Source organism: Polypterus senegalus, chromosome 13 (assembly GCF_016835505.1).
Source record: "Polypterus senegalus isolate Bchr_013 chromosome 13, ASM1683550v1, whole genome shotgun sequence".
Taxonomy (NCBI): domain Eukaryota; kingdom Metazoa; phylum Chordata; class Cladistia; order Polypteriformes; family Polypteridae; genus Polypterus; species Polypterus senegalus.
In genome coordinates this window covers 44,694,020-44,718,788 of record NC_053166.1, presented here as the reverse complement: position 1 = coordinate 44,718,788, position 24,769 = coordinate 44,694,020, and the positions used below count along the sequence as shown (strand labels likewise).

The 24,769-nt window shown below is 37.8% G+C and overlaps 1 protein-coding gene across 3 annotated transcripts in view; it reads left to right on the top strand.

The window, feature by feature from the left end:
* LOC120543380 (E3 ubiquitin-protein ligase SH3RF1-like) overlaps positions 1 to 24,769 on the top strand; it is a 147,676-nt gene that overhangs the window by 64,534 nt on the left and 58,373 nt on the right. For all 3 annotated transcript variants that reach the window (XM_039776432.1, XM_039776430.1, XM_039776431.1), the window contains exon 4: positions 6,918 to 7,013. In XM_039776432.1, coding sequence (XP_039632366.1) covers positions 6,918 to 7,013 — 96 coding nt within the window. The remainder of the gene's footprint in view (positions 1 to 6,917; positions 7,014 to 24,769) is intronic.

The window sequence follows — 24,769 nt, the reverse complement described above, 5'->3', positions numbered from 1 at the left end:
TACTGTATGATCTATTCGTTTTAAAATACGGGTTTTTTATCAGCATATATTCTCATATATTCTTATTATTACTTAGTATTACTAGGGCGCTATCTGTTTATGTTTTATTGTGCTTAATTACCTTTTCCTCCTTTTTTTTTTTTTCTTTTCTAATTATTTCATCTCTACCCTAAATGAGACTGCTCAATATCATACCCTTGGTTTACTGTTATTGCTATTACTGCATTAAGACTTGTTATGCTTATTTTGGACACATCTTTAACACCATCACCGGGTTTATTATCTGGGTGTATCATCTTAATGCACTAAAATTGCTGAAGACTATATATATATATTTTAAGTGCAAAATTCTTTTTTTTTTTTTTTTTTTCTTTTAAAGACTATATTGGTAACAGATATCTCTATCTTTTAAACCTAAAGCACCGCTGAATTGGGGGCTTGTTGTGCTTTGGACGTGCTCTGTCTCTGGGTATGTCAGAGGACTGGGACTGCGTGAAGTGGGTTTTAGCCTCACTTGGGGAGGCAAAAGGGAGGGTGGGGGGTTAAGGGGGGGAGAGAAAGAGAGCAGGCTTGATCTATACCTAATCTATCATCTCAATCTTTATAATTATAACTATCAACGTAATAATAAGCTGCATGGCAACAACTCTTGGGGAAATAGGAAATTAAGACCTAAACTATCTCACTTCCAGTTAAGACTATAAAATGACATCAAAAACTCAGAATCAGTGTCTCCATGATGGGACAGTTAACTTCGTAAGCTGGAATGTTAAAGGCCTGAATCACGAATTAAAGAGAAAGAAAGTACTTTCTCACCTAACAGGTCTAAATGCTAAAATAGTATTTTTACAGGAAACCCACTTACTAAGCAAGGATCAGTTCCGGCTGCAAAAAGACTGGACTGGCCAAATGTTCCATTCTAGTTTTACAAAGAAAACTAGAGGGTGGGAATTCTCATACATAGAACAGTACCATTTGTAGCATCAGATGTAGTATTGGATCCTGAAGGGAGATATGTAATGGTCATGGGAGACTTATCTAACTGTAAAATGATTTTGATAAATGTTTATGCACCTAATGTTGATGATAAGGAATTTATACAAAATTTATTTGCATCCATTCCCAATCTGAACACTCATAAAGTTATAATGGCTGGGGACTTTAATTGTGTTTTAAATCCACTTTTAGATAGGACTTCCTCCACAGGGGAACGCATCTAACACTGCAAAGATAATTACAAAGTTTATAACTGATCACAACTTATCAGATCCCTGGAGGTTTTTAAACCCAAATTCAAGAACATATTCTTTCTACTCACCAGTACATCATTGCTACTCAAGATTGATTACTTCTTTATAGACAATAACTTCTTGCCTAAGATTAAATCTTGTAAATACGATGCTATTGTTATTTCGGACCATGCACCTATGATCTTGGAGCTGAAATTACTAAGCCCCATACACTCACCCAGCTTCTATTAGCTGACGAGAATTGTACTGAATTTATATCCAAACAAATCAAATTCTTTCTAGAGACAAATACATCCCCTGAGATCTCTGCAGGAATACTCTGGGAAACTCTTAAGGCCTTCTTAAGAGGACAGATTATCTCATATCTTTCCCACAGAAATAAATCCGAAGCAAGAAAGTAGCAGAGATAAAAGCGAAATTACTAAAATAGATGAAGAACATGCCAGACTACCAAGCGAGACTCTACATAGAGGAGGCAGGCTCTACATTCAGAATTAAACCTCTTGACAACTAAAGAAACTGAACAACTAATTTACAAATCCAGACATCATTACTATGAACATGGAGAAAGCTAATAAGCTTTTAGCTCAACAAATTCACAAGCAAGAAGTGCAACGCAATCTCGGTAATCACTAACACGAACGGAGATAAAATCATCGAACACAAAAATATAATGCACACTTTCAGAGACTACTATAAATCCCTATATACTACTGAGTTTAAAGAAGACAATATACAATCTAATGCATTTCTGGATACATTACAGATACCACAAATAGACGCTTTTAGTGTAGAGGAACTTGATAAACCTCTGTCATTATCAGAATTACTGGATGCTATAAAGTCACTCCAAGGTGGAAAAGCAGCAGGCCCTGATGGCTACCCTGCAGAGATTTACAAGAAATTCTCCGCTCAGCTAGCTTCCCTCCTATTAGCAACATTTACAGAAGCCAGAGATAACCAATCTCTTCCACAAACCTTTCGCCAAGCACTAATCACTGTCTTTCCAAAACAAAATAAGGACTTATTACAATGTGCATCATACAGACCAATTTCACTTCTGAATAACGACGTTAAAATACTCTCTAAAATCATAGCTAGAAGGATGGAGAAAGTGCTCCCTCGTAATATCACAAGACCAAACTGGATTTATTAGGGGCCGACACTTATCTTCAAATCTTCGCCTGTTTAATGTAATATACTCACCAACTAAATCAAACACCCCAGAAATATTATTATCATTGGATGCAGAAAAAGCATTCGACATGATTGAATGGAAATACCTTTTTACTACATTGGAGAAGTTTGGGTTTGGCCCGAACATTTGTGCATGGATTAAATTACTGTATACTAACCCAGAAGCTTCAGTTTGCATCAATAACATTTGCTCAGACTACTTTAAACTAGAACGTGGCACTAGACAAGGATGCCCTTGTCACCGCTGCTGTTTGCATTGCCATTGAACCACTGGCAATACATTGTCGAAATACTGATCAGATAAAGGGGATTAGCAGAGAAGGACTGGAACAGAAAATCTCATTATATGCAGATGATATGGTACTGTATATATCGGACCCAGAAAATTCTGTGCCTGCAGTCTTAGCAGCACTCACAGAATTTCAAAAGATCTCTGGTCTCAGAATTAATCTGAATAAAAGTGTACTCTTTCCAGTGAATTCTCAAGCATATAATATTAGATTAGACACCCTACCTTTTATCATTGCAGAACAGTTTAAATACCTAGGGGTAAACATCACAAGTAAACATAAAGCTCTTTATCAACAAAATTTGCGTCTGCATGGAAAAAATTAAACAAGACTTGCATAGATGGTCAACCCTTCATCTCACACTAGCTGGAAGAATTAACACTGTTAAGATGAATATTCTTCCTAAGCTCCTTTTTTTATTTCAAAACATACCAATATACATTAATAAATCATTCTTTAAGCAATTAGATTCAACAATAACCTCATTTATTTGGAATTCAAAACATCCACGCATCAAAAGAGCGACCCTACAAAGACAAAAGGCAGAAGGCGGCATGGCTCTACCTAACTTCCAGTTTTATTACTGGGCAGCAAATATACAGGCGATAAGAACCTGGACACAAATAGAAGAACATACACAGGCTTGGACCGCAATAGAAGTAAAATCCTGCAGTACTTCTTTGTATTCCTTGCTCTGTGCTCCAATAAACACACGTTATCGGCAATACACTAATAACCCAATTGTGCTCCACTCACTTAGAATCTGGAACCAATGTAGAAAGCATTTTAAGACGGAGAAGCTTCTATCTGTGGCACCCTGCAAGAGAACCACCTCTTTCAACCTTCACAAACATATGCAGTTTTAATATCTGGAAAAATTTGGAATTAACTTGCTTAGAGATCTTTATATAGACAACGTCTTTGCATCCTATGAACAATTACATTCCAAATTTAACATTCCAGCTACACATTTCTTTCACTATCTTCAAATCAGGAACTTTGTTAAACAGAACCTTCCAGATTTTCCTCATCTTGCACCCTCATCCATGCTGGAAAAAATATTGCTCAATTTCAAGGAATTAGACTCCATCTCTACAATATATAAAATCATTTTACAATCCCTTCCTTTCAAAGATCCAAGAGGACACTGGGAAAAAGATCTCTCAATTAATATATCAGAAAAGGAGTGGAAAGTAGCAATGCAGAGAATTCACTCAAGCTCCATATGCGCAAAGCATACAATTATACAACTCAAAATTATATATCGAGCACATCTGTCTCGACTAAAACTCTCCAAAATGTTTCCAGGGCATGATCCAACCTGCGAACGTTGCAACCAAGTCCCAGCCTCACTGGGTCACATGTTCTGGGCCTGCACCAAATTAACATTATTCTGGACAAAAATTTTAATTACCTCTCAGACAGCCTTGGACTCACAATCCCTCCTAACCCATTAACAGCTGTGTTTGGGGTTCTTCCAGAGGGTCTTAAAGTGGAGAAGGACAAACAAATTGTGATTGCATTCACTACACTGTTGGCACGCAGACTTATTCTGATAAACTGGAAGAACCCAAACTCTCCTCTTTTAAGTCAGTGGGAAACCGATGTGTTATATTATTTGAAATTGGAAAAAATCAAATACTCAGTTAGAGGATCCGTACAGACTTTTTCAAAACATGGCAGAATCTAATCAGTAATATTTTAAAATAAGTTCACAAAGCACAGAGAATTTATTAATTTAGGTACGTTTACAAGCCTTAAATTTTACGCATTTGGCTTGCTCTCTCTCAGGGGTTGGGATCGATCTGTTCTTAACTCAAATTTTCTTTTTGTAAAAACTTGATTGCTTTGTATGGATTGTAATAAAATTAATAAAAATAAATAAAAAAAAAAAACTGTTCTAGAACGGGACTGTTTTTTTTTTTTATATTTTCTGGCAAAGCCTAATCTGTTCTACCAGTGCTTGAGGATTACCAGTGGTTTATACTTTGTGGTAAACCTTCTGTATTTACTTTCGTGAAGTCTTCTATTGGTTTTATGCTTTGGCAATGATAAGGCTACATCCCAAAGAGTGTTCTTGGTTTGGCTAAATGTTGTGAATTGTTTTTTCTTCACCAAGGACAGAACTCTGTGATTATCCAACACAGTTCTCTTCCATGGTTGTCTAGGCCTTCTGGTGTTGCTGACCTTATCACTGTGTTCTTTCTCTTTAACTCTTTGAGGGCTGATGTAAACTTTTGTCAAAAGGAGGAGTTGACGATGGTAATCAATTGTAAGCGAACAAACAAGCGACAAAACCAACCATTTTAGTTGGACTCTCGTTGCTAGAAGGAAAGTTAGCTTCATTGGTTTTGACCGAGATTTCCTACAAAAACAATGCAAGGCACAAACAATGGCAAAAATGGCGTGTAAAGCAAAATACTCCATGGATGACGTTTTGCCTATTCTCTCTATACAGTATTGGACTATGACTTGTCAGACGAATGTGAGGTTCCAGCTTCAGCAGACTGATCCCCAGCTAATCATAGTGCCAAACAGATACAAGTAGCTGACACGCCTGCAGCACTGTTCGCCTGGGAGAACTGCCACTTAACAATGATAAGAGGTAGAAACCAGACCAGGAGTCAAGTATAAAATTGGCTGTCATTCCTAAATGGCTCATATGATATTTCTGTAAACCTTTTGAATTAATACTGAAAGCCTACACTTCAATCATGTAATTATTTCTTCATCTCAAATCCATTGTGGTGGCATATATAGGGTGGTCCAGATCTAATTGTGCAATTTTCATTACGCTGCTACTTGTTAAGTTTATTACATAGAAAATCACCCAAAAAATCCCAGACCAAACTGACAACATGAAGAATCGTCTTTGTGCTGAGCTGGAATCGTCCCCACATAAATCAAAGTCATCCAGATGATCTGGATCTGCATAATTAGATCTGGACCACCCTGTAGAAGAAAATTATGAAAATTGTGTCACTATCCAAACACTTATGGACCTAACTGTATACTTTCTGACAGATTTACTTTATACAGCTTGAAAAAAAGGGAAGCAATGCACAATAAAAAGGAAAAATGACTATAATATTATATTATAGTAATATGCATAAAATAAAAAATACTGTATATTGTGTATGAAAATAATATTTCTTAAGCAGGCCATTTACTTGAGCATATTAAATTCACAGACCACAATTGCACCTCAAATGTTATTGATCTTCACTGCTGCATACAAACACCTTCTCAGTTCTTCTGCAGTGTTTTTTTTTACCTGTCTCTTTAAATTTATCTTGTTAAGTAAACATCTTACCTCTCATTATGCTATGTGTTGCTGAACTGGATAGTAAAACTGTGGCCACACCTATCTGGCCTGCAGTTTATTCTGTAAGTATTCTAAATATGCTCTGTGCAGGCAACACACCCACTTTGATACCCACCAGTGTTGCAAAACTACATTTCATTTTCCTAATTACTGAGTCCCTTGCTGTTGCAACTTCTCTCTTTCTTTCAATGTTATTTTGTGGTGTCCTCTTATATATTTTCAGTTCTACCCACCGTACTATAGTATCAAATTCGTCATCCAGCTCTTCAAGTAGCTGGAAGCATTGGCACCCTTCTAACTCTGGGGATAATATCTCTGGACAGTGTGCACTTACTGCCCAGACATACAATGAACAGTGAACCAAATACTTCTTTCTCTTTACACTGGAGATTTGTCCTGTCTCCAAAAAGGACCTGCACCCAACTTGCTCCAGTTCTTTATTGCAATGGAGGCCAGGTATTCTATCCTTTGATTCAGCAAATTTCATCACAAGCTGCTTTGAAGGTTGCTTCCACAAATACAAACATGTGGCAGGCTGGCACTGCAATTATATCATTATTACCAGAATTTTCTGGGGGAGAGTGGCAAACAAAGTGATAGTAGAAAACACTAACAGAAACAAGAACAGCTTTGCATCACGGTCTTTGTGCATCAGCAAGCTCAGTGTTCTTCTTCTTCATCAAAAGCCTATTGTGTATTAACCACCAAAGCAAACTAAATTTTATTAACTGAACTCTCTTGATGATAACCTGCACCTTCAGCCATGCTGCTCTCTTGGATACTGAATGTACTTAATTAACATCACATGAGGCCAGCCTAAAACAATCTATTTTTCTTCCACAATTTGCCTTTCAGGATGACATTATAACAGTGATAAGACGTGTTGATGAGAACTGGGCCGAAGGCAAGCTGGGGAATAAAGTCGGAATATTTCCTCTACTCTTCACGGAGGTAAGTCAAGGTCAAAAAATCTCCCGAGTCCTCAAGGCCAGGATTTGTACTTTTTCTTTTTTTCAATAAGCTTTTCTTCATTCCAAAGGGTGCAGCCTTAACAGGCTCAAATTAAAGTGCCTTTATCACATTTGTAGCATCCAGAGCTAGCATGGCTGTGGAGAACTGCTGAATAAAGCATTTCTCTGTATTTTTATTTGGTGTTAATATTTATTTCAGCATATGGTTCATTAAATATGCAGTACTTAGGGTTATTTTGCTTTTGCTTATTGTGGAGACTACAACGTTCACATAGTAATACATCTGAACAGGAGTTAAAAGCATATCTGGCAATAGTGAATCAGTGTCAGAGGCTTTCAAGCAATAATGATGTTTTTTTTTATCATTGTTCTTGAATAATTTGCATAAAAATTATTACAACCACCAACAATAATTATTTCGCTTCCAGTAATGTGATAAGCAAAGCAGTGGGATGGCGGTAATGACAGTTTTTTTTTTGCGTAGTCATACATCAGAGATGGAGCTGAACCTGTTGTACATTGACTACTTAATAAAACAATAAAACAAGGCAAAACAAATTAAAATGAGTAGTCCCCTCTTGTATTATGTAAGCATGGCAGGGTACACATAACACATACTTCATAGAAAATAGTATTTTGTTTGCTAATTAGAGTGTTCTTAATTTCTTATATCTAAGAAATTATTATAACTTATATCTTATATCCAGTGCTTCTGCCATAAATTTAAGTACCCCACAACCCTTAATTGGATTAAGTGGAACTGAGAATGTTATAATATGCATTTATTGTCAGACTTGCTTCATTAGAACAATAGAATAATCTAGACACGAATAGACCATTCAGTCTAACAAAGCTTACGGTTCCTTTCCACTTACTTCTTCCAAAATAACATCAAGTCCAGTTTTGAAAGTCCCTAAAGCCCTCCTGTCTATCACACTACTTAACAGCTTATTCAACATGTCTATGGTTCTCTGTGTAAAGAAAAACTTCTTAATGTTTGTGTGAAATTTACCCTTGACATTTCCAACTGCATCTCCATGATCTTGATGAACTCATTTTAAAATAACAGTCTTAATCCACTCAATCATCTAGGTATAGGATGCAGGAGCGATAATATAATATAATATAATATAATATAATATAATATAATATAATATAATATAATACGGTATAATCCAAACCTGCTTAATCCAATACAGCATTGCAGGAAGTCAGTGATTATTCTTGCTTATCTAGATACAAGGTGGAAAACAACCATATGATATAATCAGAGATATATGATCAGAAATATCATATAAATGTATATTATTTTTCCATAATTAACACTGCTGTTCACATACCATTCTGTTTTTCCACTTTTACCCAATTTATTCTATTTTATCTAGTTCATGTCCATCCATGTTTTTGAATCAGTGGTCTTTTGCACTAAACTTATATCTCTCCGATGATATCAATTTATTGTTTACCATGATTCTCTGCTCTCATTTTCCCAACTTCATTCATCCCTGAACATTGCTTTATTTTTTCTTTTTACTCACTGTGCTAGTTCTTTAAACTTTCTGTCTTTCTCAAAGTGTGCTATTCATTCTGACTGTGACCCTTATATCACTTTTTATTCTTGTTCAGAGGTTTTATGGACTGTTCAGATTAACAAGAGCCAACGTGTCTAGTCCTTGTTTTGGAATATCACAGTGGCTGCAGGATTTCACTCAAACCAATTTCTCAATTATATGCCAATCTTCTTCTTCTTCTTCTTTTTCCTCCATAGCTATTCTTCTTCTTCCATAGCTATTCCCATTTTTATATGGGGTCACTATTTTTTTACCGAGACATCTTTTGATTAATGGATGGACCAGTAAAAATTTTGTGATGTGTTCAAGTTATCATTCTACTGTGCCAAAAGTTCACATCAATGTTTTGGTTTCCTAGAGGGAATAAAACAACAAGTAAGGATTAGAAACCCACAGTCATTAATCTGTTTTTATTTCCTATCTTTTCCCCAATATTAAAGTATACTGATTAATGGAAAACCAGTGCATCCAGAGGAAATTGATACTGTTAACTGATAATCTGTTGACCACATTGATATTTGTGCCTCAATGTTAATTGCCTGGTGTCTACAAAAAAAAGGAACAACAAAGAAATCAAGATTACTTATAAGCAAATGAATTTGAAATAATGCAAAAAAAATGAATTCATCAATCCATTATCATACTCACTCATTTCAATTAAAAGCCTACCCTGCCAGTGTCAGGCATAATCCAGGGCTCAAATATGGATGGGGTGCCAGTTGGTAAAAAAATTATATATATATATATATATATATATATATATATATATATATATATATATATATATATATATATATATATATATATATATATATATATATATATATATGTATATATATATCCATCCATCCATTTTCTAACCCACTGAATCCGAACAAAGGGTCACGGGGGGTCTGCTGGAACCAATCCCAGCCAACACAGGGCACAAGGCAGGAACCAATCCTGGGTAGGGTGCCAACCCACCGCAGGACACACACAAACACACCCACACACCAAGCACACACTAGGGCCAATTTAGAATCGCCAATCCACCTAACCTGCATGTCTTTGGACTGCGGGAGGAAACCGGAGCGCCCAGAGGAAACCCACGCAGACACGGGGAGAACATGCAAACTCCACGCAGGGAGGACCCAGGGTCTCCTAACTGCGAGGCAGCGTACTGCCCTATATATATATATATATAGAGAGAGAGAGAGAGAGAGAGAGATAGATAACTGGACTACAGTGCACAAAATGGTATGAGTGCAATACACATTTGTATAAATTTCCATCCATCCATTCTCCAAACCCGCTGAATTCTGTTCTCGAGCTGCTGACACACAAAGCCCACTTCTGCAGCTTCAGCTGCAAGGCAGAAGTCAAATTTAGCCAGGATAACAGTTGATTTTAGGTAACACTGACCAATACAGAGACAATGTACAGTTGCCAACCAACCTAATCTGCACATCTCTGAGATGTGGAAAGAAAACCCTATCGATAGAAATGCCATAAAGACAAAAGGAAGACATGCAAACTCCACAGATACAGTGACCGAACCAAATTTCAACTGACGACTTCAGAGTTATTTTTCAAATGCCTCCATATGTTTTGTTTCTCCACTTGTTATCAGTTCACTGTTTTTCATCGTAACATAATTATTTTGCCTTTTACCTGCTCATCTTGCTTTTGACCTTAGTTTGTCCATGGATCATTTTCTGCTTTGCTCCATCTGAATCCATTCTTTAAATAGTGATTATTTGTATATTTATGTTGTAATATTCCATCTTTAGAAGACATTTGACTGTTGTTCACTAAGAGATTGGCCAATGTCAGTCTGACAATTTGGGTATCTAGTGAGTGTGCTAATTGGGTGCAGTTCTTGGGAGGCTGACCAGGCACAGCCCAGTAGGATTATGCAGGTAGACTGCAGTATACATTGAAGAGTGTCTTCCGTTTTTAGGGTTGTGCACAGAAAAGAAAGCAGTAGACAGAACAGATAATAAAATATTTCCATTAGAAAAGAAAACAAAGGTCCATCTATCCATTATTTTTTTAAAACCTTCTTATTCTATCTCAAGGTTTCAAACGTAAGAAGCCTCTATTGTCCATATTAATCTGGAGGCTACTAACACTCTCACTCACATTTGGCAAGATTAGTGTAACTAGTTAAATGATCCTGCACATCTTGAGGAGAGCAAATCCACATGAAGGTAAGCAAAATATGCAAATTCCTCATGCTGGGATTAGACGCTGTGCCATTCATAGTGTCACTATAACTAAGACAGGATAAGCCAACTAAATGTTAAGTCAATAGTTAAAATGATAACAACCATATAGTGGCATTACTCAAGAAAGGTTGTTAATTGTTTAAAATACAACCATACTAATGAGTAACAAATGTGGCAATGGCTTCTTTAAAAATCTGTTTGTGCACTCAGACTATTAATAAATTAACATTAGTTATAAAAAAGCATACCTGCTTCCATACAGCATTGTTCTACAAGCCATGTTCCCTATTAAAATAAATGGCACAACATAAAGACACATTATGTTAGGCATTACTTTAAATTTTATACTAAAAGCAATTACACACGTGATTACTTCATTAGTGTGAAATGGCAATTCCATGTGAGATGTATTTAAAAAAAGTCAGGAGTAAAACCCACAAGATAAATACAAAACAAACTGCAAGTCACACGTGTTATAGTGTGTGCAGTAGCATTAGCCCTTTTTTTTCAGCAGTCAGATTATTTTGGACTTATTTTACCTTAATTTAATGAAGCCAGTCATTCATTCTCCAACCTGCTATATCCTACACACACCAAGCACACACTAGGGACAATTTAGGATCACCAATGCACCTAACCTGCATGTCTTTGGACTGTGGGGAGAACATGCAAACTCCATGCAGTGAGGAGCCCGGGAAGCGAACTCAGGTCTCCTTACTACGAGGCAGCAGCGCTACCACTGCGCCACCGTGCTGCCCTAATTTAAAGAAGCCTGCATCTTAAATTGGCACATCCTTTGGCAACCCGCAGTAGGCACCTGGAGTTTCACTGATTACAATCACTGAAAGGGGCCATATAAAATAACGATTGATTTTTTTTTCTGGTGGGCTCAGCTGCTGCCAACCCAAACTTGTTCTGCAGTTCTGGATTTAAATGTGGACTCGGAAGTGCCTGTCTGGTTTACACATTCTTACTTTGTGGGGTTCTTTACATCATCATAAAGCATGTTGGGTTTGTTGGTGACTCTAATGTGTCCTATTGTGAATGCTCTAAGATGCACTGAGAACACATTCACAGTTGGTACCCAATACTGCCATGATGGATAAAAATCCCTTGGCCTAATTAGATTAAGTGATTTTAAAATGAATAAATTGATGACTGAATGTGTTAAATTTCAAATAGTAAGAGAGAATACTGCAATTAGATATTGAATAAAGTGTCCAGTTAAGTAAAAAAAACAACCTCCCCTGGATCTTTAAAATGACTTCTCAAACACCAATCCACAGTGGACCAAAACTGACCTCTAGTGATGGCTTGGTCATATTGCTTTCAGCTACACACACAGATGTTTCTGAATAAGGCCTACTACAAAATATACTGTATGATTGTCAAACATCTTTTCCCACATGCCCCTGCCAAACTGAAATATAATGTCTTAGTTAATGAATGATGCAGTAATGATTTATTCCACCTTTTTCATTTTATTCTTAAGAAAGTAACTGGTATGTTTCTCCTTGCATTACAGTACAATCATGTTTATTCTCCCATAAAACTCCCTCACAACTATCCAACTCCTTTTATTTTTTATGTGTGTATTCTTGAAAACTACATGTATCACCCTGATCTGGGTCTCTGTGGTATCAACCAATTATAGAGCATCTTTAAGAAGTGGATAGAGGACAAGATCTAAGTATTGTATGCATTTTGATTTTGTTGTTAAACAACAGAAATTAGTAAAGCTTTTAGTGAAATATAGAGGAATGCAATGTACTTTGTAGGCATGATGTACAATCAAAGAGGATGCACCCACTAAGACCCAGTCCCGCATTCAGTTACTGCTCACCTGTTCATTGGCAAGTAGGCTGCATGCCCAGTGGGGTAAACTTAATGCTATGTTACATTATCTGAGTTTTCCAGTGTTTTTCAGTCTTAGCCTTTACATAATCGAGTCAGAACCAGTCAGTGCCAAACTCCCATTAAGCCAGTCACATAATGTAACATGCCCACTGACTCACTCCAACTAGTCCACTACTTTCTCCAACAAAACCAAACAGGTTTGATTTTTTCTTTAGTTATAGGGATGGGCTCTGTGTACATAAGTGCTGACACCCAATGAATGCTCATCCGTAAATAAAAAACATATAAGGCAACAATGAGGAATTAGGAATGCCAGAATAGAAAAAAGAGCAGAGACTGCAGCTGAACTTGCCATATCAGTTTACCCTTTGTACAGCACTGGCTCCATCAGGCACCACATTATAGTGGTTTATGACGGTACTGAAAGTTAGGCACTCTGTCTCTAAATGCAACATTCCCAGTGTTTTTCAGTCCTTTAAATTGGCATGGTCTGGCGATAAGATCAGCAATTACAGTCTGTAACTCTGACATGCCCCAAGAACAAAAGTCACATCAGCTTTAGATGACAGTCTAACGTAATTATCTATCATTCTCATTGAGATGTTTTGCTACTTAACTGCACATAGTTTTTTGACTTTGAACTGTTTGTGTTATTAATTTCTTCAAATGGAGAGACCCAAAGCACAAAAATACCTCTTCAAGCAAATCTTTTAACTATTCAATACATTTTTTAACTAAACAAAACAATTCAAAACTCAAAAAAATTCAAAGACAAAAAAAGAATTGGGGGCAGTAAATTATTAAACAGAACTGAAACAAAATAAAGTAACAAACTAATAATTTCCCATCTGGAAAATTCTAAAAGCAAAGGACAAAACTAGACGATTGAAAGACTGAATGGTCAAAAGATCATTAATTAACCAATAAAGATCACAAAAAGAAGCTGAGTAGCAAGGCTTCTATACTAGAACTAATTCTAAAGCAATGTGGCTGAGGATGTAGCTATCTAATATTTAGCTCTCAAATAACAGCAGCCCAATTGACTACAGCACCTACGAGCATCTAATTGCCAATCAGACTTCACCCCTTTATACAACAGACATATTTAAGGATATGGAAGTGGGGTGAAATTATCCATGCCAACCAAAACACAAATAGAGCATCAGCACCACAGTGAGGAGAAAGAAAAGTGCTTCAAAAAACAAAGGTGGGGTGAGTCAAAACAAAGATCAGATACATTTTTTGTGTTTGTGTTTGTCTGATTTTGTTCCGTTTTGTCTTACCTGTTATTCAATTCTGTGGTGTTTTATTTGCTATTTTGCTCTTTCTTTATATAATTTGTGCTGCTGTGTGTTGAATCCTTCACATGAATTATTAATTACTCAAACGAGATCAGAATTAAATTTCTTGCTGCTCCAAAGGACAGAGCACAATATCTTATGTCCAATACTAAACCTTGAAAATTATTGGAACTTCAGAGATGTGAATCTATGCCTCTATTTTAATTATCAAAATTAAACCATAGCTCATTATCACTAAATCTAATGAAATGATTACATTTTTACTTACTTATACATACTTAGACTTTCTGTATTGTTTAGAGAACACCTGCCCTCTCCCTATAAACTTGATTCCTTTCTAGAACATTTGCCCCTTCCCAAGCTACCCAAGTCAGAAGCCTTCTTATAAGAGTTAATTAGGCTTTGTATGCTGTGGGTAAATCAACAGGCCCAAACTGCCTCCTTTCAGAATTTTGCAACCAATTATCTAATTCCACTTTTCTGTTTCATCTACAAAATTAATTCTTCAGTGACTTCAATCAAACTTCAAATTACTGCCTGTTTTTCCTTGATAAACACTAATGCAAAGTTGCTGGTGAAGCTTCTTTCCTGATATATGAAATCAGTCATCCACAAATTAATTTAACCCAAGCCGCACCAGTCACATTTGTACCTGCTATGATGCAGACATTTGTGCCTCCTTCATAATATTGTTACAGCTCCAACTTAACCATTTCCAGATGCTTTTCTGTCATAAGACACATAGCAGGCATTTGACTGCATGAATTGATTCTCTCTGTGGTGGGTATTAAGATCTTTTGGTTTGGTTTGGTGTGGCATTTATTATTGTGATCCAGACACATTTTTCCTCTTTTTCAGAAATTATGTTTACTAATTCAGACATTTTCAACCTTTTTCAATCTGCAGGTCTTACACAAGGCTCTTACCATTTCCTTTTCTCTTTAATCTGTCCCCCGAGCTTCTTGCTTGTCACCCTTTATAAACTGTATCCAATTTCCCCCATCAATGTCCATAATGTCCCACAAAACATCTTGATATATACTGATGATATTCTACTTTTTCTTAGCAATGCCACTATGGATCTCTGTGACATCCTTAAGCTATTTAATTCCCATGAATCCTTTTCTAGCTATAAAATCAATCTCTTCTAACATGTATCCTGCTGACAAGGCAATTTCTATACCTAAGCACTGATGTTACTTTATTAGTTCAAGACATTGCTGCCTCAACCATGTTCTAAGGAGTGAACAGGAATTCATTTCCTCTTGATCCTGTCTCCCTGTCTTTTGTTCCTAATTAGCTATTATTAAATTGCATATTTTTATTTGTTTTTAATTTAGTTGGTGGCATGCTTCCTGTCATTGCTCCAATCAAATATTGGTCCAGGGTAATAATTTCTTTTTTCAAACTTTCTGTGGAATACAAAAATACTTTCTATAAAGCACTCTACATTAATCTGTGACAAGCAGGAGTGGAGGCAGTCATTAACTGACTTAGAATTCTATCACTGTGCATACAACCTTGGGATTAATAAAGTATCTATCTATCTATCTATCTATCAACCTTTGTCAGATTTGGACTGGTTTAATTCTCCAGCTAACCCACAATCCTGGTTCCATATTAACAGCAATTAAAACTCCCTATTCTCTGCCTGTCTTTTCATTCACCTCTCTGAAATTTAACTCATACTTCCATAACCTTAGTCCTGATGTGGCATTACTCTAGACTTAAAACCAAGGTTGGCACCCATATACTTCTAGACTTTTACAACAAGGTTTTTCAAATCCGTGGATGCACCTTCCTATCATGTATCTTCATACCTTCTCACCTGTACACATCAGGAGCTTTTCTGCTTTTCTCCTTGGGCTTTATTGCAGCAATGTTGACACTGGCCTCTCATTGGAAATCCCCTGAGTCTCACTCTCTCTCTTCTAATCTCTAAAAGTTCTCTTTTATTAACCATTTTGTATCAAAAATTGTGTGTTGGGAATCATCTGGTTCTAATAGTAATAACTGGCTATGTGCCGCTCACATGGTTGAAAGCTAGACAGATGGAATTGGTGACACAGGAGACTTTGTTTCTCATTGTTTTAAGTTATCTGGCCCAGTGGTCCAACTGCCGCTAACCCTTGTTAATATTCTTGGCAAGACATTGCTTATTTAATTTCCTTTGTACTCACCATTCCTCACAGGGCTAAGATAGGGGTGGGAGTTGGGAAGAGACCATTGGTTAGGGTAGGTTTAGTGTTTTGCCTGATAGATATTTTATCATCCCAAAGGAGATTGCAGGGTTACTGCAGAAGACAAAAAAATCACATATATACATATAACAAGAATTATACCTGTTTCTCCAGGTATGAATAGATGACAGCATCCACCCCTATGTAGTCCTTATAGGCAAACAGTAGAGGGTCCAGTGCTCTTCTGACCAGGGGTTGCAAGTGAGCCAATATTAGACTTTCCAAGGTCTTCATAATGTGTGAGGTCAGAGCCACTGGCCTCACAGTCATTTAAGATTTTCAGCTGCACTTGCTGACAGATAATGTATTACACAAGATGTTTTCCATACTTATCGTTTCACTTCTTTTGCATGGCAATTAACCTATAATAGTACAAGCCTGCATCACTGTCTAAGTAATGATTTTACATGGGGAATACAGGGTTGTAGAGGCCTTGATTGAAAATGCCAAAGTGGACCAGAGAGAGACAATTTTGAAATATCAATTCCCTGGTACTGTTGATGAGTCACCACCTATGCATAATCCTCCTAGGTATGATCAGAATCAATTCAATATGGATGAAGTGTAAGCGTATGAGAGCACACATCGTTTGTTTTATATAATGTGTTTCTATACAGAATAAACTGAATGTGCCTCATAAGTACAGTGCTATTGCTTGCTTATTTATTTTTTCCATTGGATCTCAGGTGGACTATGTGCCTCACTGAGGATAACACAATGAGGAAGAGGCAACCTTGTAGTGTAGAGTTCAATGCCTTAGCCGCTGAGCTACACTGCCTGCTAACAAACTAAACTTCATTTCGTAAAGCAAATACAATTGGTCACATATACATTTAGGACAGGCCAGTTAAGTAGCATGCTCAGAGACACACTGAACTGAACCTGATCACCTGTAGTTTGAAATTCATTGCCTTAACTACTATTCGAAATGGAATGAACATGTACCTGTGTGTGTTTTTTGATGTTTCCTGCCTGTCAATTTTGACATGTCACAGCAACCCCATTAAGAAAAAATGGTAAGATAGATGGATAATCTCGCTATTTACTGAACAAACTTTTTCAAGATAAAAGGTCACAAGGAGATGGAGATTATTCCACTGGCAAGATTTTTGCTGTGCCAATCCTTCCCTGGGCACACTAACTCACATATTCTCTGACATTGGGACAATTTGCAGTCACCCATCCAAGTAGCAGTACATCACTGACCATGAGAAGAAAAAGAAGTCATCAAGATATGGGGAGACCATGTAAATCCCAACTGACAATCAAACTCACCAAAATAACCCACCATTATGCCACACTGATTGAACAGTATTTAACTACTTAACCTTTTAAATGTTAGCATATTTCACATTGGCATTCCTTATACTTTCTTATTACAAATATATTTAATTTGCTTTAGCTTTCTGCATGTCTTTTCATGGATTCCAGTACCAGTGGGTGTGTAGGTAGGTGGACTTGTGGAGGGTAATTTTTGTTCTCTTTAGGCATTGTCTTGACTTGTCTTTTTAAATATTTACTGTAAAAAAACACTTTATCACAAAAAACTTTTAAAAGCAAGCAAGAGTAAATTATTTTAAAGATTCAATATTTTTACATACATTTTGCTAAATTTCAAGCTACTTACTAATATCAGAAAAAGCAGGTTCAGAAAATGGATGGATACTAGCTTTGAGTCTGAAGTATAGAAAAAAAAATAAGCATTTCAGTTAAAAGCAAGAAAGATGAAGAAGTCAACAAACTCCAAGAGATCAATGGCTTATATAATAATTCAACTTCTAAACTTCCACTGTTGTTTTTGGCATAAAATTCTGTTGGTGCCATACAGACCTGGGAGGAGACAGTTTCAGAAAGGTTTGAGCTATCCTGAGAAGTCATGCTTAAGGTGTGTCTGTGTGTGTATATGTGTGCTGTGTATGCAAGTGAGTGACAGAGAGAGATGATCAAGCACTTAAAGAGCAATCCAATGGCCACCAGTGAGCTCTGGAAGGATCTTGGCTTGGATTGACTAGTTGAGTTGGGGAAAGTGAGTACAGATGGCATTATCTCTCATTCTAAGTGAGTGGTGTGTGTCAGGGCTGGCTTCCTTAATGTATAGGCAGGAGACACTGAAGAAAAAAAGTTTTTTTTACTTTCCCATCCATCTCTGTTTTTGCTTCCCTCATTTTCTTTTCCCTTGTACTTCCATTCCCATCACTCTTTTACCCACATATTCACTGTCTGTCATCATCGCATGCCCACACCACTTCAACCAATGAAGAGACTTTTTCTTCATCTTTCGGCTGCTCCCGTTAGGGGTTGCCACAGTGAATCATCTTTTTCTATATCTTTCTATCCTCTGCATCTTGCTCTATTACACCCATCACCTGCATATTCTCTCTCACCACATCCATAAACCTTCTCTTAGACCTTCCTCTTTTCCTCTTGCCTGTCAGCTCTATCCTTAACATCCTTCTCCCAATATACTCAGCATCTCTCTTCTGCACATGTCCAAACCAACGCAATCTTGCATATCTGACTTTGTCTCCCAAACATCCAACTTGAGCTGACCTTCTAGTGTACTTGTTTCTAATCCTGTCCACCCTCGTCTTACCAGTGCAAATCTTAGTTAGCATCTTTAACTCTGCTACCTCCAGCTCTGTCTCCTTCTTTCTGGTCAGTACCACCGTCTCCAACCCATATAACTTAGCTGGTCTCACTACCATTCTATAGACCTTCCCTTTCACTCTTGCTGATACCCGTCTGTCACGAATTACTCCTGACATTCTTCTCCACCCATTCCACCCTGCCCGCACTGTCTTTTTCACCTCTCTTCCACAATACCCATTACTCTGTACTGTTGATCCCAAGTATTTAAACCCGTCCACCTTTGCCAACTCTACTCCTTGCATCCTTACCATTCCTCTGTCCTCCCTGTCATTTACACACATGTATTCTGTCTTGTTCCTACTAAACTTCATTCCTGTCCTCTCTAGAGCATATCTCCACCTCTCCAGGTTCTCCTCAACCAGCTCCCTACTCTCGCTACAGATCACAATGTCATCAGCAAACATCATAGTCCACGGGGACTCCTGTCTAATCCTGTCTGTCAACCTGTCCATCATCATTGCAAATGAGAAAGAGCTCAGAGCCAATCCCTGATCCACCTTGAATGCATCTGTCACCCCTACAGCAGACCTCACCATTGTCACACTTCCGTCATACATATCCTGTACAACTCTTACATACTTATCTGCCACTCCCGACTTCTTCATACAATGCGTTAGCTCCTCTTGAGGCACCCTGCCATATGCTTGTGCCAGGTCAACAAAGATGTAATGCAACTCCTTCTGGCCTTCTCTATGCTTCTCCATCAAAACCCTCAGAGCAAGCATCACATATGTGGTGCTCTTGGCATGAAACCATACTGCTGCTCACTAATCATCACCTCACTTCTTAACCTAGTTTCCACTACTCTTTCCCATAACTTCATGCTGTGGCTCATCAATTTTATCCCCCTGTAGTTACTACAGTTCTGCACATCCCCCTTATTCTTAAATATCAGCACCAGTACACTTCTGCACTCTTTAGGCATCCTCTCACTTTCCAAGATTCCATCAAACGATCTGGTTAAAAACTCCACTCCCATCTCTCCTAAACAAATCCATGCTTCCACGGTTATGTCATCTTGACCAACGGCCTTTACATTTTTCATCCTCTGCATAGCTGTCCTTACTTCCTCCTTGCTAATCCATTGCACTTCCTGATTCTCTATCTCCACATCATCCAAACTTCTCTCTCTCTCATTCTCTTCATTCATCAGCCTCTCAAAGTACTTTTTCCATCTGCTCAACACCCTCTCCTTCGCCTTGCGAGTATGTTTCCATCTTTATCCTTTATCACCCTAACCTGCTGCACATCTTTCCCAGCTCGGTCCCTCTGTCTAGCCAGTCCCTACTGGTCCTTTTCTCCCTCCTTAGTGTCCAACCTCTCATACAACTCATCATACGCCTTATCTTTAGCCTTCGCCAGCTCTCGCCTCACCTTGTGCCTTATTGCCTCATACTCTTGTCTACTTTCTGCATCTCCCTGACTATCCCACTTCTTCTGTGCCATCCTCTTCCTCTGTATACTCTCCTGTACTTCCCCATTCCACCACCAGGTTTCCTTTTCCTCCTTCCTCTTCTAGATATCACACCAAGCATCCTTCTTGCTGTCACCCTTACTACATCTGCTGTAGTTGCTCAACTGTCTGGTAATTCTTCACTGCCACCCAGTGCCTGTCTCACCTCCTTCCTAAACTCAACCTTGCAGTCTTCCTTTTTCAACTTCCACCATTTGATCTTTGGCTCTGCCCTCACTCTCTTCCTCTTCTTGATCTCAAACGTCATCCTACAGACCACCATCCTATGCTGCTTAATTACACTTTCCCCCGCCACCACTTTGCAGTCTTCAATCTCCTTCAGATTGACTCTTCTGCATAGGATGCAATCTACCTGTGTGCATGTTCCTCCACTCTTGTATATCACCCTATGTTCCTCCCTCTCCTTAAAATATGTATTCACCACAGCCATGTCCATCCTTTTGGCAAAATCCACTACCATCTGACCTTCTTCATTCCTCTTCTTGACACCATACCTACCCATCACCTCTTTGTCTCCTTTGTTCCCTTCACCAACATGTCCATTGAAATCCGATCCAATCACCACTTTCTGTCCCTTGGGTACACAGTTCATCACTTTATCCAACTCACTCCAAAAATCTTCTTTCTCATCCATCGCACACCCAACTTGTGGGGCATATGCACTAATAACATTCATCATCACACCTCCAATTTCCAGCTTCATAATCATCACTATGTCTGACACTCTTTTCACTTCCAAAACACTCATGACATACTGCTCCTTCAGCATAACCCCTACCAAATTTATCCTCCCATCCACACCATGATAGAACAATTTGAATCCACCTGGCCTTACTCCCTTTCCATTTAGTCTCTTCCACGCACAATATATTAACCTTCCTTCTCTCCATCATATTTGCTAACTCTCTCCCCTTACCAGTCATACTGCAAACATTCCAAGTTCCTACCCTCAGTTCCACTCTCTTTACCTTCCTCATCTCCTCCTGCTTCTGGACACGTCTCTCCCTCTTCTTCTTCTCCTTCTTCGGCCAACAGTAGCCCAATTCCCGCCAGCACCCTGTTGGCTAACCGTACTAGTGGCGGTCATTGTTAACCCGGGGCTCGACCAATCCGGTATGGAAATTTGTATTGTTGTCCTCATATTGATTTGGCAAAATTTAACACCAGGTGCCCTTCCTGACGTAACCCTCCCCATTTATCCGGGCTTCAGACCGGCACAAAGAAACACACTGGTTTGTGCATCCCCTGTGGCTGGGTTATTTGACTGTCAAGTCCAATAATGATAAAATATCACCCAAATACTAACATAGCAAAATTACACAAAAAGACCATCCATCATCATAATTTCACTGTACTGGGGCCCCTATCTACACAACCACTCAGCAAGTCACAACATACATAGATTAGTGTGCCCATGCATAAAGATGGCCCTGGGTGAAACCACAGAGATTTAAGTGGCCAGTTTATCATCACCAGTTCACCTAATCTACACATCTTTGGACTGTAGCAGGAAACCCACACAAACACAGGAAGAGCAGGCAAACTCCATGCAGAGAGCACCCAAGACCTTTAACCCACGTCTACTTGTTGCAAGACTTCTAAGGTAATATCAAAAGGCACTTTTCTAAGCATACAAGAATGCCATACAAAAGGACACACAATAACAAGATAGAACGCATTTCAAAATCAAATTCATGAAAATCAGACACTGAAGATAGACTGCAAATGTTCCAGAATTAAATCCATCCATCTGTCTATCCATCCATTTTCTAATCTACTTATGTGCAGATGTGAAGAATATAAAATAGTGTCCAGAATTTTGATGTAACAATAAACATTCTATAACTATAAAAGACTTAAAATAAAGAGCTAGCAAGTACAAACACTCAAGGTGAGTGTGAAACATATGATCAAGGATTGACCAAGAAAGATTCACAAATTAAAATCCTGTAGATCAATGAAACTGTACAGCAGTACATGAAAATCGGCCTCCAATAATTTAAGGTGGATCTACAGTTTATACTGAATAAACAAAAATGACAGCTTTTTAGAAGTATTACAATTTGAAGTTCCAATACTCTATCACAGGCTAAATTAATAAAATACCATAAAGTAGTAGTGTCAAACTCAGACCCTGGAGGGCCATAGTGGCTGCAGGTTTTTGTTTCAGCCAGCTTCCTAATAAATAAGCAAATCCTACTGCTAATGAAACAAATTTCTTTTTCCTTACATTTAATTGACTTGATTTTCAAGATCTGAAGCCCTTGTTTCTTTTTATCTTAACCAGAAACCAAATATTAATTAGATGTGAAGTGCGGTAACCAGCTAACTAACTCAAACATCTCAAACTCAGTTTCTGGAGGCCAGCATTTTCTAAACAGCCACACTCTTAATTGTAAGCCATTTGTTGCTGTAGTGAAACATGGTAGTTAATTCTGATCATTTTCTTTTTTCTCACGGCACCACCAAAATGTTTTGTGGACCAGACCAGATCAACATTTCTCACATCTTCATTTTTTCTTTTCAATATTTTATTGAAACAGATTTTGCATCACTTATAGGTGCAGAAGGGATTGAAGTAGCTGGTCATTTGTTCGCTTGCTTTACATCTCATTATCGTTTGGATGCTGGTTAAGAAAAAAGAAATGTTTAAGGGCAGTGAATCATAAAAATCAAATCAAATAAAAGGAAAACAAAAGACATTTGTGCCATTAGCAGCAGGAATTGGTTACTAATTAAGAAACCAGTTGGCCTGAATGACACCTCCAGGATCTCTGTGTGACTCTGCTGCCATAAAATTATCCCAATACATTCTAAAATTTAGGCTGAAAATATGCATCTTTATTCAGCAATGAGCTTTTTCCTCACTGAATATATTGTTTTGAAAAATTCCATTAGTGTATAATATAAAAAAACACAAGGAAGTAATGCAATGGTTCCAGCTTTTTGTTCACGCTGGGGAAAAGTGCCTGTTGAAAATGGATGGATAAAAATTATCACTGCATGTGTTCAGTGAAAGCTATGCCAAAATGAATTATTCATGCATAGTGGGATATGAATTTGGTCCCAGCTTTATCATTTGCCCTCAGGGGAAGCCCAACTTGGGCTCCTTTTGTCCAGTGCTTCACACACACGACTTGGGTTCAAAGGAGTCATGTTCGCTTTACACAAAGGAAATGGTGATTGCAAAAACTGGAAGCAGAATCTTGAAAGGTTAAATAGTCAAACCAATATTTCTAATGCAATGTGTGCCCCATAGACCAAGAAGCAGTCTGATCATCTGCAAGGACTAATGTTGCTTGTCATTTCTTGAGCTTTTAAGGTCATGAGTTTTACATACAAGTTTAAGGGCTAACATCTAAGGAAAAAAAGTCTAAACTGAACTTATAAGGCTTGTTATTAAACTAAAGCAACACCACAAAGCAGGGAATAAAAGTTAAAATAAGTAAATGCTAGTAAATTTTATATAGTGCTTTTCATTTTAATTGCCACCCAAGATGCTTGACTAGTGAAACATTAACATCTTAAACTCACTCAATGTAATTCACTGTCACAGAGCCATGCTAACGATGATCTATGCAGAGTCGCTAATTAACTTAACCAGCACATCTTTGGTGATGTCAAGGAAAATCAAAGCACCCAGAGACACGAGAGAACATGTAAACTCAACATAGATGTTGTGCAAGTGCAGAATTCAAACTCCGAATACTAGATCCATGGGACAGTATCACTGACACCATGCCACCCCAATTAGTCACATACCAGTATGAGCTCTGACATATTAAGTGACTTGATGAGAGTCATAGGTGATGTTTTGGTAAGGAAGAAGCCTCCTAAAGCAGAACCCCCAAACAAGAATGACCCTTTATGAGTAGCAATAGAAAGGTGGTCTGGTGGAGAAAAGAAAAAAAATCACTGTCAGCTTGTAGATAGCCAAATCTCAAAAGATGGGTGGGTGTGGGAGGCTTCTAAGAAGATGGGGTATAGATGGCAGGGATGACAACTGACTTTGGACAGCAATGGCTATCTGGTCCAGGATAGCTTTCCCTCAGTCCCTATTACTTGCAAATTTGATAGCAGCAGTAGCATTAATATTATCATAGTACAGTGAAATTCTTACTGGCATGTAGTACTACATACCACTTCTGGTTCTATGATGAACAGGAATTTATTAAAACACAAAATGTCATTGCATTTAACAAAATACAATTCAGCTTACACAAATAGGGCTTACCATAGTGGTCTTAGTATACTGCATCTCAACCACCTTAGACATCAAATGAATTGGGGTCATGTTGAATTTGTAGCTGTGTGCTTAGAGTCTGATGCTATTACCGTATAGGCCACAATTCTTTACTAACTTATTATAGGCCCAATGTGAACACCATCCCCAAATGCTTGACTGGTATAATTATTTATATACTGACATGTCTACAT